The following is a 16,588-nucleotide window of genomic DNA, read 5'->3' on the forward strand; positions in this document are numbered from 1 at the left end:
CCCTGATGTCATCAACTAGAAGGTCAAAAAAAAATTGAGAAAAAAATTTTTTTGAGAAAAAAAATTTGAGAAAAAAAAATTTTTTGAGAAAAAAAAATTTGAGAAAAAAAATTTTGAGAAAAAAAATTTTGAGAAAAAAAAATTTTAGAGAAAAAAAAATTTGAGAAAAAGTTTTTTGAGAAAAAATTTTTTTTTTGAGAAAATACATTTTTTTGAGAAAAAAAAAATTGAGAAAAAAAAATTGAGAAAAAAAAATTTGAGAAAAAATGTTTTTTCTCAAAAAAAAAATTTGAGAAAAAAAAATGTTTGAGAAAATAAAATTGGAAAAAATAAATAAATAATAATAAATAAAACGTATTGGTGATGCGATGACGTGGTGTATACGGATGTTACTGCGATTGAGGTGAAAGAGAAAAGTGGAAAGTTGTGAGCTAACTATTAGCTATTTTTGTGTGTGTGTGTGTGTGTGTGTGTGTGTGTGTGTGTGTGTGTGTGTGTGTGTGTGTGTGTGTTCTGGCTACGCCCCATTTGGTTGAAATTGGATCCGCCGGTCCCATAGCTGGGAATACGAGCCAATGGATGGCGGTCACCATGGCAACGGGGGGGCCAATGATAGAGTTATGGGCGGTTTTATTCCCTACGCTCTACCTACATCGGACATTCTCCCTACCTACCGCTTGGAAGTGGGATGCGGCTTTAAGCCAATTGTAAATATAAGATATATATATTAATCCCATATATAACAGGACTTCATATGGGAATGCCCATATATGGAGGTAGACGGCCCATACAGTATCTGTGTGGCTGGTTCAGACAGGGATCTCCATGTATGGGCATAAAATGGAATGTATGTATGATGTCAGATGTGATAGACGTCATAGGATTTTCACATAACCAATAACTGAGTATGTTTGGGGTCTCACAGCATATCTCCATATACAGTACATGGATCTCCATATTTGGGTACCAGGGGTCTCCATATTGGGTAACTGGTCCGATATACATCACTGTTATAGTTATATATAATATATAACTAGTAAGACACCTGAGGGTGGAATGCGACCTCAGGGTGACATGCGACCTCGCCCTAAAGGGCGAGGTCGCGCCAATTCTTGACTATCTGGCCAACCACAGCGTTTCTCTGATGATTCTAGTTGTTGTCATTCTGGGGGGAGTTTGTTAATGTTTTTGTGAGGGTATCAACCCTAGGAGACACGGGGAGAACATGCAAACTCCACACAGAAAGGCCACTCCTTACCTGGCAAACTACAACCTCCAAGGACCCCCGGAGCCCCAGGGACCCCCAGGTCCCTGGGGGACCCTCAGGTGTAAAAAATGACCACATGTGCAAAAATGACCAAATGACCACCCCAACGGGGCTGCTCACGGGGAATTCCTGGGGACCACCCACTCCTGGTGCTCCAGAACGGATGCAAAAGTGGTGGCGCCCCCAGTGGAGGACCCCCTCCACTGCAGCTCACATAAAATGCCGTAACTCGGGCTAGGAGCGTCCGGGAGAGCCGGGGCCGGTACCTATTCGTCCGCCAAGGCAACGCGGAGACCCCACCCCTCATTTCTCACATGGCCCTCTTCTAGCGCCACCTTCAGGCCGATTTTTAAAACACATTTTTGGACACTGCTCCTACAGTTTTTGCCCTAAAATCACGCAAATCGCTACACAGTATGTCTACACTCATCCCATCAACATGAATCTGTCCCATATAGCGCCACCTTCAGGCCGCTTTTTAAAAACACATTTTTGGACACTGCTCCTACAGATTTTGCCCTAAAATCACGGAAATCACTACACAGCATGTCTACACTCATGTCATCAACATGGATCAGGAAGATTTTGGAAAAACGAATTTTTGCCCTATTTGTGGAGATAAGCGACCTATGGTTGCTTCTCTCCCGATTAGGGAGTCTTACTGGTTCCTTATGATATGATACAGAAAAAGGCGTTCACTTCACGTTTCGTTTCAACACAGAGGACTGGAGTCAATGCTTTTACTGCAGCTTATGGAGGTGATGATGATTACACACAGACGGCGACGAGCTATAGATGTTGGATCGTGTCATGATAAACATTATAGGCTACTGTTGCTATTTTCAGCGTCGGCTATTTTTGCAGTTGTCTGCTATTTTCACAACGCACCGCGACGCGTTGTGAGCTTGTAGATCGGCTATTTTCACAACGCACCGCGACGCGTTGTGAGCTTGTAGATCGGCTATTTTCACAACGCACCGCGACGCGTTGTGAGCTTGTAGATCGGCTATTTTCACAACGCACCGCTGTGAGCTTGTAGATCGGCTATTTTCACAACGCACCGCTGTGAGCTTGTAGATCGGCTATTTTCACAACGCACCGCGATGCGCTGTGAGCTTGTAGATCGGCTATTTTCACAACGCACCGCGACGCGTTGTTGTGAGCTTGTAGATAGGCTATTTTCAATAGCTACGGTATAAATTAGGGCTAACATTAGCAAATAAATGTACTTAATAGTTACTTTACAGTTTACACCACTGAACTGATGTTTAAAAAGCAATTAAATTGCTCTTCATTAAGGTACAGTATGAGTATGAGCTCAAAGCTATTTATCATAGTGGCATAAAATGAAGGGGGGAAAAAAGACGATATATTCGTCAATCGCCGATTATTTGTATGACAATTAATCATCTGACAGCCCTATTAGGACGTCCCACATCTTATCATTTCAGTGGTTTGCTGCGTTTACGGTATTTAGATGAAAGCGGGAGATACAAAGCGTTTTTACCTTTTCCACTTTCAAAGGGGTTTTCACTTTGTTACGGTTTCACCCCCCGAAGATGCCATTTTCGTCTAAATGACCCCCCACAAACGGCTATAAATCATTATGTTTACAGTGAAGCCCGTTTTAATGTAAAAGGGGCCTTAAGCAGGGTTGTGTCTCAAACATGCTCAGTGTTCATTTTTCCTTTTGTTACTGTGTAGGTGCTTTCGTTATCAGTTTTTTTAGAACTGCTCATCAACAGGGATCTTTACCTTGTTTTACCTCACCATTTACCTGTATTGTATGTTTTGGATATACAGTACATAATAGGGGTGTAACGATATAGTAACTGCATCGTAACTTAAAAAATCTAAGTATATCGAAATGAAAACAGCTAAAATCGCATCGTTTAATTTTGTATGGTATCGAATCGGCAGTGCAAAGAATCGATTGTATCGATACTACCTACTTGTGCATTGTATTTAGTATATTTAAGGAGGAAATTTAAAAGGAGGGGTTTAATTACTTTTCCTTTACATATACTGTAGCTACACTGGTCTATCGATAAATGTGTGTAATAACTGGGTTCATGTCAAGGTGCAGGTTTGTCAATATACAATGTCCATGTATTTGGCAGATAATCACTGTGTTTACTTATTTATATCCATAATAATACATGTTTCCCTTAAAAACCTGCACTATCCACACCTTTCACACAGATGTAATTTCTTTGCTAAGTAGTTACTATATCGATTTTAAATCATTGAATCGAATCATATCATATTGCCATGAATGAACCAATATCGTCCTTGTATCGTATCGTCAACCATGTATCGTGATATGTATCGAATCGCTATTAAAATGTATCGTTACACCCCTAGTACATAAGTATTAGATGTGGGTAACGCTAGAAACAAGCCAAGAGCAAGAGAAGGCCCGGCGGTACATTTTTTGGGTGTTTCAAAATCCACGTCCATGCCTCTCCATCGGGCTGACGGCATGCGTCAGTTGCCTTCTCTCTCCTTGAGTGAAAGGTGGGCCCTCCCCCCCGTCCGTCAACCCAGCAGGGAGGCCTAAGCTCCAGAGATATGGGCCCGGCCCGACTGATGGCCCCCTGCCGGCCCACTCCCCTGGCCACCGCCCCACCCTCTACACAGGACCCTCACCCCTCTCTCCCGCACAGCTCCTCCCCTCTCCTTTCACCTCCGAGCCCTCGCCTCCCCATGCATCACATTCACCAGTGCATACCTTGGCGGCTAATTCCAACCTGTCACTCCAGTCAAAGGATCACAAGTGTTTAAGTTTTTCTCTCCTTTTCTTCTTGTGGGAAACAATTGGTTGTGTGTCAGACCTGTGTGTGTGTGTGTGTGTGTGTGTGTGTGTGTGTGTGTGTGTGTGTGTGTGTGTGTGTGTGTGTGTGTGTGTGTGTGTGTGTGTGTGTGTGTGTGTGTGTGTGTGTGTGTGTGTGTGTGTGTGTGTGTGTGTGTGTGTGTGGGGTGATGCTAACACAATGGGGACGAGAATGCAGACTGCAGTACTGGTGGGCTTGGGAACGACTGCCTTCTTTCCATTTCCTATTTTTGTCATTATATGTAGTTTATAATCTTTTGGCGGTAAATCCTCCCTGTTGCAGCATACTTATTGTTTATCTTTTCTTTTAATCCCACGTAACCCATTTATCACCCGGTGACAATTATCTAATGTAATCCTGGGCGCTGCCAACCTGGGAGACAACAGACTGACCTCATGCTTCCTTCTATGCATGAGGAGTCCAAGTCGCTTCTTTTCACCTGAAAGGGGGAGTTTCCCCGGTTGGACGTAGCGAGTGGAAGGAACATTCAACCAGTTCCTTTCCCCTCCATCAGGTGCCCCGGGTGGCCAGGAGGAGGTGACTAGGATTACTATGTTTTTTGTGAGGGTACCTACCCTAGGAGACACAGGGAGAACATGCAAACTGAAAGGCCCTTTTGCCAACCCCACCTAGGGTATGGGCACTGATGATGCGGAGGAGAGAACAAGCCCACAGCGTCCCCGGCGGGAATTGAACCCAGGATCTTCTAGCTGTGAGGCGACAGCACTACCGACTGCGTCACCGTGCCCCATGTTTAACATTTTTTTTCTCTCTCTTTCTCTTTCTGTGTGTGTGTGTGTGTGTGTGTGTGTGTGTGTGTGTGTGTGTGTGTGTGTGTGTGTGTGTGTGTGTGTGTGTGTGTGTGTGTGTGTGTGTGTGTGTGTGTGTGTGTGTGTGTGTGTGTGTGTGTGTGTGTGCGGGCATGCAGCTCGTTTGTAACAGGAACCGCATGCTGCGAGAACTTCTCCCCTCTTCGCATCTGGGACGTGGAACGGTAAGTGAATAACGGCACACTGACACGACAGCTGATGTTCACGTTCCCTCAACACTCATATCCAGAGTGCAAGGTCAGAGCAAGAGCCATGAACCCTGGTCAGCCCAGGACAGGATGTTAGAGCTATCTGCTTCCCAAACAAGGGGCCGGGACCCATTTGTGGGTCACCAAACGATTTTTAATGGGTCACGACTCGAGTAGAAGTTCAAAGGTATTTTTCCTACATTATAAAAAGATTTTGCCCTCCCCCAAAAAATCATATATATTTTTTTAAATACAAAAAATAAATACAAAAGCGAGAGCTTGTAGATCTGCTGTTTTCACTAGTTTGGGCCCCGGGCCCAAACATCTGATTTCTCTTTTGGGTCTCGACCTGAAAGGTTTGGGAACCACTGTGTTCGAGAGACAGAGACAGGAAAGAGAGATATAGTCTTGACTTGTACCCTAATTTGTAGTCGCGGGTCAAATTTTACCCTTTCACAGTTGAATTAACATTAGCTGATTATCACTTGTTAACTGCCGAATAGACACAGTCTTAAAGGAGTAGTTCTCCCCCAAAATTACTTTTTTTCTATTGATTACTCACGCCATGGAGGCTTGAGTTCAATAATATTTGTTTTGTATTTTTTGCATTCCTAAGGCAAAAATTGGATTTTAGTAAATTTACCCCCATTGATTCCGGATGGGGTCCCCATCCGGAATCAATGGGGGTACATTTATTGTGATGAAATTATTGTCTTAGGAACACGACTAAAACAAAAAAATTGTTTTAGTCGCGTTCTCCATGGCATGAGTAATCAATAGAAATAAAGTCATTTTGGGGGTGAACTACTCCTTTAAACACATTAAACCTTTAATACTTTGTTGACTGGGGGGGTCGCACAGGGATCTATACTCGGCCCGTCCTTTTTTGTGTGCCCTACATCAAATCTCTTCACCGAAAATAGCCGATCTACAAGTTCATTCCGCGGACTCTATTTTCACTGAATGTTCGCCTGTTATGACTTGCCCAGAATAGGGATGCTAGGGTTCATGTCGTTAAATCGTGGAACGTCTTGACTGGAGCACCTGTGTTCATAGCCTTGCTCCAGAAGACACACCTGGCAGATGCTGTTGGTTTGAAGGGCCTTTTCCCCACTCGTTCCCAAGTTACTTAGACATCTCTAACTAGGGCTGTCACAATTATTACATAATCGTCTAATCGTGATTATTTGACATTATCGCAATTATTTTGTCATAATCGTCATAATCGTGAATGTTGAAAAATGACAGAAATAGTGGAAATAGCAGATCTACAAGCTCACAACGCGTCGCATCGCGACGCGTTGTGAGCTTTTAGATCGGCTATTTCCACTATCAATGTTATTTTTTAAGTAGTACGTTGTCAAATATGTCAGTAATTTATTTGTGTATTTAGATTATGTGTCATATCTGCAATGTACAACTTCAAAGCCTAAAAGCCAAACAGAAATGTAATTATCAACGACAAAAACACAATTAAATTGTTAATCGCCAATTATTTGAGTGACAATTAATCGTCATGTAAAATGTCATATCGTGACAGCCCTATCTACGTGCACACCATAGACTGTATAAAAGATATGGACAAAGCAAAGCCATTGGTTTCTATGCAGCGCAAATGACACAATATGGGTCCTTGGCATGGGTGTTGCCATCATAGATTGAAATGCAAACAGAGGAGGCTATTGGCTGCCAACGGTCACGTGCAACCGAAGGGATACATGGGAGAATGTGGTCGGAGCCTCCCGAAATACAGCACACGAAGAAGAACACAGCCGGCTGGTATCAGTTTAGTTGGCCACGCCCCCCGCAACTTTATCATCAATTTTAACATAAATGGGACCTTATTTTCACAAAACGCATATCATCGTGATTGAAAGGCAATTGTTAACTAGCGAACCATAAAGTATTCGTGAAAATGTTAATTAAGGTTAGAACACAAAAGGGGAAAATGAATGGGATCCAATGGAGAACAATTCTTTTTGCAACCGGCCAGGGGGAAAACAGCGCAACTAGCGGCCAATCATAGGAAGTTTTAGTTCCGTATTGGGCTCATTTTAAATCGCTGGAACTCTCACCCTGGCAAACGCACACATACACACACACACACACACACACACACACACACACACACACACACACACACACAGACAGAATCCACCCAAGTTCACAGCACACAGACAAACTGTATAGAGTTACACATACTAGTAACTCGCAAAGCACCAAACCTCACAGGGTGTCTTCAGAATGCCCCGCCTGTGGCTGTCTGTCTGTCAGACCAATCAGACACACAGCATCGGGGAATGTAGAAACAAGTCTTAATGACACAGTGGTCGGTTCATCAGCCCAGCCGCTCTTTGAACCTTCCTCTGTATGTATACAATGTATACAAGTGTTAATTTAACCATGTGATATCTAGTGTCCCTTTTCTCCTTATAGGCCAAACGTTCTGAAACGTTTTTCGGCAAACAGATTTGGTGTAGAGGGGGAAAAAGGAAGGGGCCAAGCACCAAATGGTGAAATTAACAGTGTGTGTGTGTGCGTGCGTGTGTGCGTGCGTGCGTGCGTGTTTGTGCATGCATGTGGTATCAGCTTCCGCCTTGCATGTACTGTATGTGGTTGTGTCTGTGTGTATATGCATGCATGGATGTAGTATGTGATACTTAAGCTTGCATGCACGGCACGTGTGTGTATGTACCGTATGTATGAGGGGGGATTTTCGTGTGAATGTGCACACACAATACATACTATGCGTATGCGCACATGAACAGGTGTACATGCATTTAAACCAGCCAGTGTTAAGTGCTGGTAGACGTTCACAAAGTTAGGGGGCCTCCCTGAGAATTCCTGTCTCTGAAAGCCAGGGCTTAAACCTGATACATGCCTGACAGGACGGCTGTAATTCCCAGCTTTACCTGGGCCAATTACAACACCCTGACACAACGCAGGGCTGGACACAAAACAGCTTCCTGCTCCCAAATGACATGGAAATTTGAACCAGGTAGGATAGAGACAGAGAGAAAGATGGGGAGGGAGAGAGAGAGCGAGAGCGAAATAAAGGCAGAGGCAAGGTGGGAGAGACGGGGAGAGAGAGAAAGAGAGAGCGGAAGTGGGAACAGTTATAGGCTGAGAGAACAGGACGCGAGGGGGGCGAGGAAAATTGACATGGTTACGAGACGTTGACGCGTTAAGACATAGATAATGTGTCCTCCAATCTCCTCGTTCCGTCCCCCCGCGTTGTATTTGCAACAGAGAAACATGGTTCTGAGACAGATATTTATAACGGCTCTCATCCCAGAGCTAAACGGCATGGAAACCTCTTAACTTCAGTTATACGTTAACTCTGTCGTGAATCAGTTGCTTGACTTACTTGTCCTCATGCTGAGCATCCCATGTTGTTTTCAGGACTTTCCTTGCATAAGCATGCACGCAGGCACATGCACACACACAGACACTCCCCATTGTGTGTTTTCCATCTGATAATCAGCTGAGAGGCACATACCAGGTAGGGAGTGGGCAGTCGTTGTACAGATGGGTGGCGGTGGTACATGGGGGTGCACTGTTTGACATTGTTTTCACTTGAGGTCTCTACCGTAAGTGTGTTACTTGGCCTATGCTTGCACGCTCGTGCACTCGCATACATACAAATCCTACCAGACCATGCATGCGAAACAAACCATCCTCTTTCCCCGATAATCGCTTTGCGCGCAACTTACACATTTTCCTATCCAGGCTTGCCACCATCAGCTACACATGCATGCGTGCCACACACACACTTTATACATTATGCTGGCTACCAGCATCGACCTCTGCAGCCCTCGTGCATTAGCAGAGAAACCGCACCTTGCTTTGATTCAGGGAACCACACGAGCCAAAACATCATAAACACAGACACAGTTACACCTGCAGCCTCCAAACAACAGCCAGCGAAAACAGCTGCTGCCGCAGCCGTACGCCAGCAGGATCAGAGAGCAGAGGACGACCACAAAAATCTTCCAGGAATGATTTGTCACATCCACGTTGTCGGCAGAAAATAGAGGCGGACGTTTTGTTTTTTAGATGTTTACGGGACAAGGCATGGGGTGGGTTGTTTTTTATCTTTATGGAGAGAGGAATAGAGGACAGAGAGAGATGGAGAGAGAGAGAGAGGGGGAGGGATGGGAGAAGGGGAGAGCTGTAGCCAAACAGGTTTTTACCCAGTTACACAAGTGCAGCTGAGGTACAATTGTACCAAGTTTGAAGTGAGTGGTGGTGCATGTGTGTGCGTGGAAGTGTGTGTGTAGCAGTTTATTTCAGGGTTGCGTGTGTGCGTGCGCGCGCAGTCGCGCACGTGTGCTGTGTGACACAACATCGCCACTTGGTCACCAGCGGTATTGCAGCATAGTAACATAGATTGTAACATAGTAACATACGGACAAAGTCACTCTTAGGAGACGGTGTGACCACCGCTCAAAAAGGCCAGGGGAAGAGGGCTGTTAAGTTATCACAGCCATTGAGTTCTTTCAATCAGTTTAAACCTCCTTGTATGCATACGCTGCTCATATTAATTATCTACACTGTTAATTTTCTCTTTTAATTACATTTTAAACTACTTCTTACTACTCACTGCCGTGCCTATCCCCCTCATTGAGCACTGCGGCCCCTGTCACTGCCAACCACCACTGTTTCTGTGTGGAGGTCTGGGCTGTAGACAAGCACATTCCTCCTCCAGTACACATGGAGTCGACAGTGAGGAGTTCCAGTGGGAGAGCATCTTCCCCAGTTCGCCTCCCCGCTGAACAGGTGCAGAACCAACAGGAGTCACCGGTACACAATCCCCTGCAATGTTTCCACCCTTGAACACTGCCCTGTGTGTTTAATAGAGCGCCCAACCAAGTCAGAGGCATCTTTAAAGGAATCAGACCCAGGCCTCTGTGGTGTGTTTTATCTTTTCTTTTTTAGATTTGGTGACCATCGGTTAAAGTTGCAATCTGTTCATGGTTGTTGTCGCCCTCTCCCAACAGAGTGAGGTAATTACAACGTGTTCAACAATGTTCGAAACACAATGAAGATGGCGGCAGCGCATCTACAGTGTCAGATCCAGTGTGTCGTCTGCTTCAAATAACTTTACTGACATTTTCAACCAGTAGGTGTCATACCTGACACCAGGGTCAATATTTCTCAAGGGAAGAATAGGGAGACCACCTCCAACTAATGCAGGTTGTGCAAGTTGTATTGTATTAACATATTGTACTGTAACATGATGTTCTGTAGTCCCTTGTCGCTGCTGACTACTGGGTGCTTCAATAGGGAGGGTGTAGACGAGCATGTGTCCATTCAGATACGCGTGAAGTCACCTCGCCAGCTGCTTCTTTTCACCTGACAGTGATGAGTTTCACCAGGAGGGCGTGACACGTGTGGAAGGGGACACACATTCGCTCCTAATTCAGCTTCCCGCTGAACAAGCGTCCTGACCAACCTGTTGTAGTTGCTAGTGCAGTGACAGAGATCGACCTCCCTACCCGCCTTCCCTCCTGCTAACACGTACAATTGTGCTCATTGTAACGCTCAGTCAAGCTGGCGGTACTGCCAAGGATTCAAACCCCTAGTCATGCTCTACCATGCAGGTGAGCTACTGAGTTAAAATAACATTGTATTCTTAAAAAGAATAAAGGTCCAGATTGTAGCTTTAACCAAGAACCATCTGATTGACAGAATGAAACCGATTGAAACAAGAAGCGTGTGGGCCTTTTTTCCCCCCTTCACTGATGGAAAGATCACTGTTTGTTGACCCCTTTTTAAATGTTGCAAGTCAAAACACTTTCCCTATTTTACTCTGGGGTTCCTCCTGATTTGGGATTGGATGGTGGTAGTGGTGGTGGTGGGGGCTGGGGGCAGCCCAGGCATCCATTCAGCTTTTCATTTGTAGCTTTGATTTTAATTTCATTTAACACATTTCATTTTCTTTCTCCTCCTCCACCGTCACAATTAATTCTGTGTCTTTTTCATCTTGGGGGCCACAAAGAGCCTTCTGATCAGTCGTACAGAGTAGGGGTGGGGTGTGTGTGTGTGAGGGGGGGGGGGGGGGGGGGTAGTCCCACACAAGTGGCGACTTCGGCATAGCAGTTCCCCGACTTCTTCTTCACGCTCGCCTTCGCTCATGGCTAAACAGGGCGGGGAGGGGGGCATCAAAGAAAGTAAACCCTGAGCGTTGCTCCTGACTCCCAAGACCCCCACCCCTCACCATCCATTCCATTAAAAAAGGACCCTCCTTTTAAACATCGGGTTGAATTCCTTGCATTTCTGACACTGAAAAGAACCGGGGTTAAATGTGTGCATTAGGGAGGTCGCTCTGTAATACAAATTGCGGCGGTATTGTTTTTGGTTGCGAACCCTTGTGAAACCTTTGCGAAAGTGTGTGCGAGCATGTGTGTCTGATGTTTTGAGGGTAGTCATTGTTTTGCCGTCGGTGCCTGCCTGCCACTGACATCGCCATCGCTGAAGGCACCCTCAGCCGCCCTCTCCCGCCTCCCCATCCAAAGCCACCCACTGCTCCTACAGTGAACCACGGTGGAGCCCGGGGCCTGCAGAGTTGCATGGCTCTCCTCTGTCCGCTGTTTGTTTTAGGGCCTGAAAACCCCAGTGGGACTCCTTTTTCTCTACCTGTCTGCAGGCTTTTGACAGCGGGGCGTAGCGCGTCCCCAGGCTGCTGTTTAGTGCACAGACTTACCCACACAAGAGCCACCAACCCTTTTCTATTTAACAAAAACGAAATACACACACCGCTTTTTCTTAAGCTGTCCCCACATTGAGAGAGAATGCCCTTAGCTTCTTGTCTTTTTTTGTTGTTGAAAAGTCTGCCAATTCATTAATTGCTCCTCACTGTGTGTGTGTTTGTGTGTTTGTGTGTGTGTGTGTGTGTGTGTGTGTGTGTGTGTGTGTGTGTGTGTGTGTGTGTGTGTGTGTGTGTGTGTGTCTCTGTCTGTCTGTCTGTCTGTCTGTCTGTCTGTCTGTCTGTCTGTCTGTCTGTCTGTCTGTCTGTCTGTCTGTCTGTCTGTCTGTCTGTCTGTCTGTCTGTCTGTCTGTCTGTCTGTCTGTCTGTCTGTCTGTCTGTCTGTCTGTCTGTGTGTGTGTGTGTGTGTGTGTGTGTGTGTGTGTGTGTGTGTGTGTGTGTGTGTGGCCCCCAGAGCCACCCTGATTCCTGTAGTGAGACCAGACAAGCTTAACTCGGGACTTACACCCTGTGTCACACAGCCGGCAGTCCCTTCATAACAATCGTTAAGTCCCCGCTTTCCCCCAGGCCGCCAGTCTGCCTACCCCAAACCATAGCTGCCTAACCTGCTGGAGTCCACGTCAGCTCAGAAACTATAGCTCAGTCTCAAGCGGCAAGTACATGTAACGTCTTCAATTTGAGCCATTTTACTCGTGGTTAAGGCTTCTGCACAGTTCTTGAGAACTGGTTTGTATGGCATGTCAGACAGCCAAGTCGTTCATACATCTGAATTGCTAGACTTTACGGTGGGAATGGGATCAGAGGCTGTGCATCATAGAGAGGGGTGGCATTAGAAACAGCCAAACATAATGACCTCGCCATCAGCTGCCACATACCTGTCAACCTAGAAAATACATTTACCTCTAAAACGTAAAAAATTGAAGTAATGGTAGTAAGATGTACAGTAAGTGCTAGATTACGGCCTCTCTCTGAGGCTAAGGGTACAGTACAGTATATGGGTTCAAGTAGAGGAGCAGAAAGGGAATAAGACTAAGAGATATTATTCAGGCAGGGATGCATAGCAGGTACTCACTTTCAATCAAGAATTCTGCAGACCAGCGTTGTTGCCCGCTATGTGAGAAATTAAGAGTTGATGTACTCACTGTACTCCTTTTATTGAGAGATTTGATCATACAAAGTGACACAGTATGTCTCTGATGTCTGCACATGTTTTGCATAAAGTTGTGGTAGTAGAACCTCTTTTGTGATTTCCAGGTCTAGAAGTTGGTATTTATTTATTTTTGTAAATAGACGCCTTATGTCAGAGAGGCCTTCTTATTTATTGCTACCATTCATGCTCCTGCAATCTTAGAGCATGGGGCAGCAAAGCAATGATTCCACAGGGAGGAAAAAGGTATTCTTCTCATCCCCTTGTGCATCTACAACAACAGTGTTTTCTCTGTCAACTATACTGCCCGTGTGATGTCTTTTGCAGGTTGCCCACATACTATGCGCCCCTCTCTCTCTCTCCCTCTTTCTTTTCTGCCAGTGACCTTTGTACCTCTCACTTGTCCAAACGTTAGACCCCTCAGCCTCGACGGCATGCCGTGACAGTAAAGCGACCACACCAATGTATTAGAAGCCCCAATAATGGTTCGTGCCTGGGTTTTAAGGCTCTCAGGGTCTATGAGCCGATTTCAATGACACGTCTCAGTGACCTGCTACCTGCCTGCGTCCGTGCTGCACAGATATCGCACATCAAAGATGAGAATACATCATGTTGTTTTTGGTGTCTACTGTCTATACTGTCTACCGCTTCTGGATTCCTCCTTCATTATGTAACTGCAAAGAATGTTAAAGTGAAATGGGAAAGGTTGCAGTCTTGATGTGACAACATCCCTTAGACGTCACTCAACACCACATTCCCATTAATTTTGAGACGATTTGTTGTGACCTACATGAACTGCCCTGTGATTTGTTTTTTAACTGCCCATGATTGCAATCTGCTCTCTGAAGTCACTAGAGGTCCTCTCCACAACAGACGAGACGCGATGGTAATGACTCACTATGTTTTACACATCAGAGTCCTCAGCGTTAATTTGACTATAAGCTTGTAACAATGTGCTGTACTGTCTGCCCACATGACACTTTCCCCAGTCCATGGGCGAGCGAGTGTGATGCCTGATCTCAGGTATGTGGAAATGCCATGGGCCCAGACAGACGTGTGACACGGGGAAAGCACGGTCAGATCAGAGAATCCGTCCCGCCAACTCACCCAGCAGATACAGTCATTCTGACAGATTATACACTTTACTCCATCCTGTAATCATCTGCGGCCCCATAAAAGACGCTGACCTAACAATTTGAGAATCCCTGCTGTTTTTGTGCGCCGCTCGCAGGCCCCCATTGCACGGTGCTATTACTGGCTTTAACATCCCTGCACAGATGTCAGGACCGCTTTTATGGAAACCTGGATTTTTCTTTTTCTTCAGGTGTGTGTTTTGGACTGGTTCTCACTTCTCACATCACATTTTTCCTTTCTCCCCTTCATATCTATGGAAGCCTTTGAGGTCCACTCTGAAAAAAAAGTTGCCTTATCAATCCATTGATTGATTAAATTATTGAATCCCAAGAGGGTAATTGTTCATGGTCTTAGTAGTTTGGGACACGGCGTATAGATACAGTTCTGAATTGACCCCATTACCTTTCCTGGAGGCCCTGAGCGGCCGATGCTGTGATCTCGTCCAGACATCATTATTTAAGTTATGAATGAATGGTCTCGTATCCCTTTTGGCCCTCAATGAGTTTCTCTTTTGTCCAGCATGCGCTTAAGCCCCCTTTGGGCTTTAGTGGTAAGGGCAAAATGAGCGGGCCGCTACCCCACACAGACGTACACACACACACAGACACAGGCCAAGCCTCATCATGGACACCCCATTGGCCTGGGCTTAGTCATGAGACCCCGCCACTGAGAAAGCTCTCATCCAATAAGGCGCCCCACAGGGAAAGCCCTGGTCCAATAAGAAGGCCCCCTGGGGTTAGGTGGGGGGATTACCAGCCTGCCCCCGGGGATTGGGCTTCAGGGACGAGGGAGGGGGGGCACGAGTCGGGAGGGCCAGGGGACTTGGTCGCTAGGGCTGGCGGCCCCCTTTAAATAGTTGCTACGGGGCAGGTATCAAACTTGCGAGAGTCGCACATGGTCACGGTCATGGAGGGAATTAAACGGCAACAAAGAGACAGTTATTCTGCAATAATCCGCCCTGCCGAGGGCAAGTTATTCTCCAATAAACAAGAGACGGAGGAACAGAGCAGGAGAGGACTGTGATCACAAGAGCATGGTGCTGTGTGTTAGACACACATATATACACACACACGTGCACGCACACACACACACACACATGCAAGTCACACCGCATCAGCTTGCACGCACAAACTTGATGTATTACGCACACTCTCTCTTTCTCTCCCTCCCTCCTTCATTCCTTTCCTCTGTCTCATGCACACTCATATGCACTTTTCTCTTGCATGATTGCACACACACACACACACACACACACACACACACACACACACACACACACACACACACACACGTTCCTCGCAAATTCTCACACACCCTCCATAATGTTGCTTATACTACCAGCCTATTAACTGTATACCTATCTAGGAGACATCCTTTTAATCAAGCAGTGTAATGTAACATCAATCCAATCTCACTGATAGCATCTCTGGATTAGTTACAGTATATTGATTATACTAGTTAGTTTTATACTAATGCTGCAACAATATCTGAGGAGCCGAACAAAAAACAATAAAGACCACCTTGGCAATTTAATCACGTAAAACATATGGAAAATGTATTTAAATAGATATATTCAGGAGAGTAACGTTCTGCTTTGATCTGTTCTGGGTGGTCTTCTAGCCAGTGTGGTTCACTTTACCACTAGGTAGGTCAGTAGTGTGTCTAATCTAATCTCCTCATATCTGTTCTAATCTAATGAGGGACACTGGACAAAACATTGAACTAGCCCACATAAAAATACGCTTTAAATGTATTAGAATGTTCTAGTTCCAGGGTCCTTCATCCCAGATGACAACCAGCAAGTTATAACATTCTTCTGGTGTCCCAAGTCTAAATAGATGGCAGTGCTCTCTACAGCCAGTGTTAGGAAACATATTTATTGATTTATTGATAATACTGCAGAAGATAAAGTCTTTAAACATAATTGGTGTGCAACTAAACTATACTAAATTGCAGTCGCATCTACTCTATATGAGCACACTAATATGGCATTTCTTTTTTTAAATCAACTAGAAAGGTGTGCTCAGTAAAACACAAATCTCTGCCAGGAGGCATGCCCTAATAATAATAATAGCGATGTATGCAGTTAAATGTCTACCTACAGCCTTGAAAGAGTATGTGATTACCAGTTGTACGTTGTCTTTTCTGTCTTCCTCCCTCTCTCTCTCTCTCTCTCAGACTCATTATTTGTGCCTCTCTCCATCTTTCTCTCTGTCTGGGGCATGTGGTGACAATGTTTTAGGGTTGTGCGCGAGTATGAAAAAGGCATGGGGCAATGGGGGAAGGGATGTAATAAAGGATTCTGTATAAGTTATCACACGGTGCAACCAGAGTAGCTAGGCTATAAGGAGACAACTCCCTTTTGGACACTAAACTCATTGACATTTAGTCTATCATGTTATCACTAAGGCAAACATAAACTTGCCCAATCCAGGTTGGATTTTGTGTCTTTAAATAGTAAGGGAAAGTTAGCCGAGCG

The 16,588-nt window shown here is 45.3% G+C and overlaps 1 protein-coding gene across 1 annotated transcript in view; it reads left to right on the forward strand.

Annotated features, from left to right (window-relative positions):
• The window catches only part of fbxw4 (F-box and WD repeat domain containing 4), a 49,335-nt gene that overhangs the window by 27,867 nt on the left and 4,880 nt on the right, over positions 1-16,588 (forward strand). Inside the window, exon 6 of the mRNA XM_080741151.1 lies at positions 5,030-5,095. Within this exon, the coding sequence (XP_080597277.1) occupies positions 5,030-5,095 (66 nt within the window). The remainder of the gene's footprint in view (positions 1-5,029; positions 5,096-16,588) is intronic.

Source organism: Nannobrachium achirus (genome assembly GCF_963921795.1).
Source record: "Nannobrachium achirus genome assembly, chromosome: 13".
Classification (NCBI taxonomy): Eukaryota; Metazoa; Chordata; class Actinopteri; order Myctophiformes; family Myctophidae; genus Nannobrachium; species Nannobrachium achirus.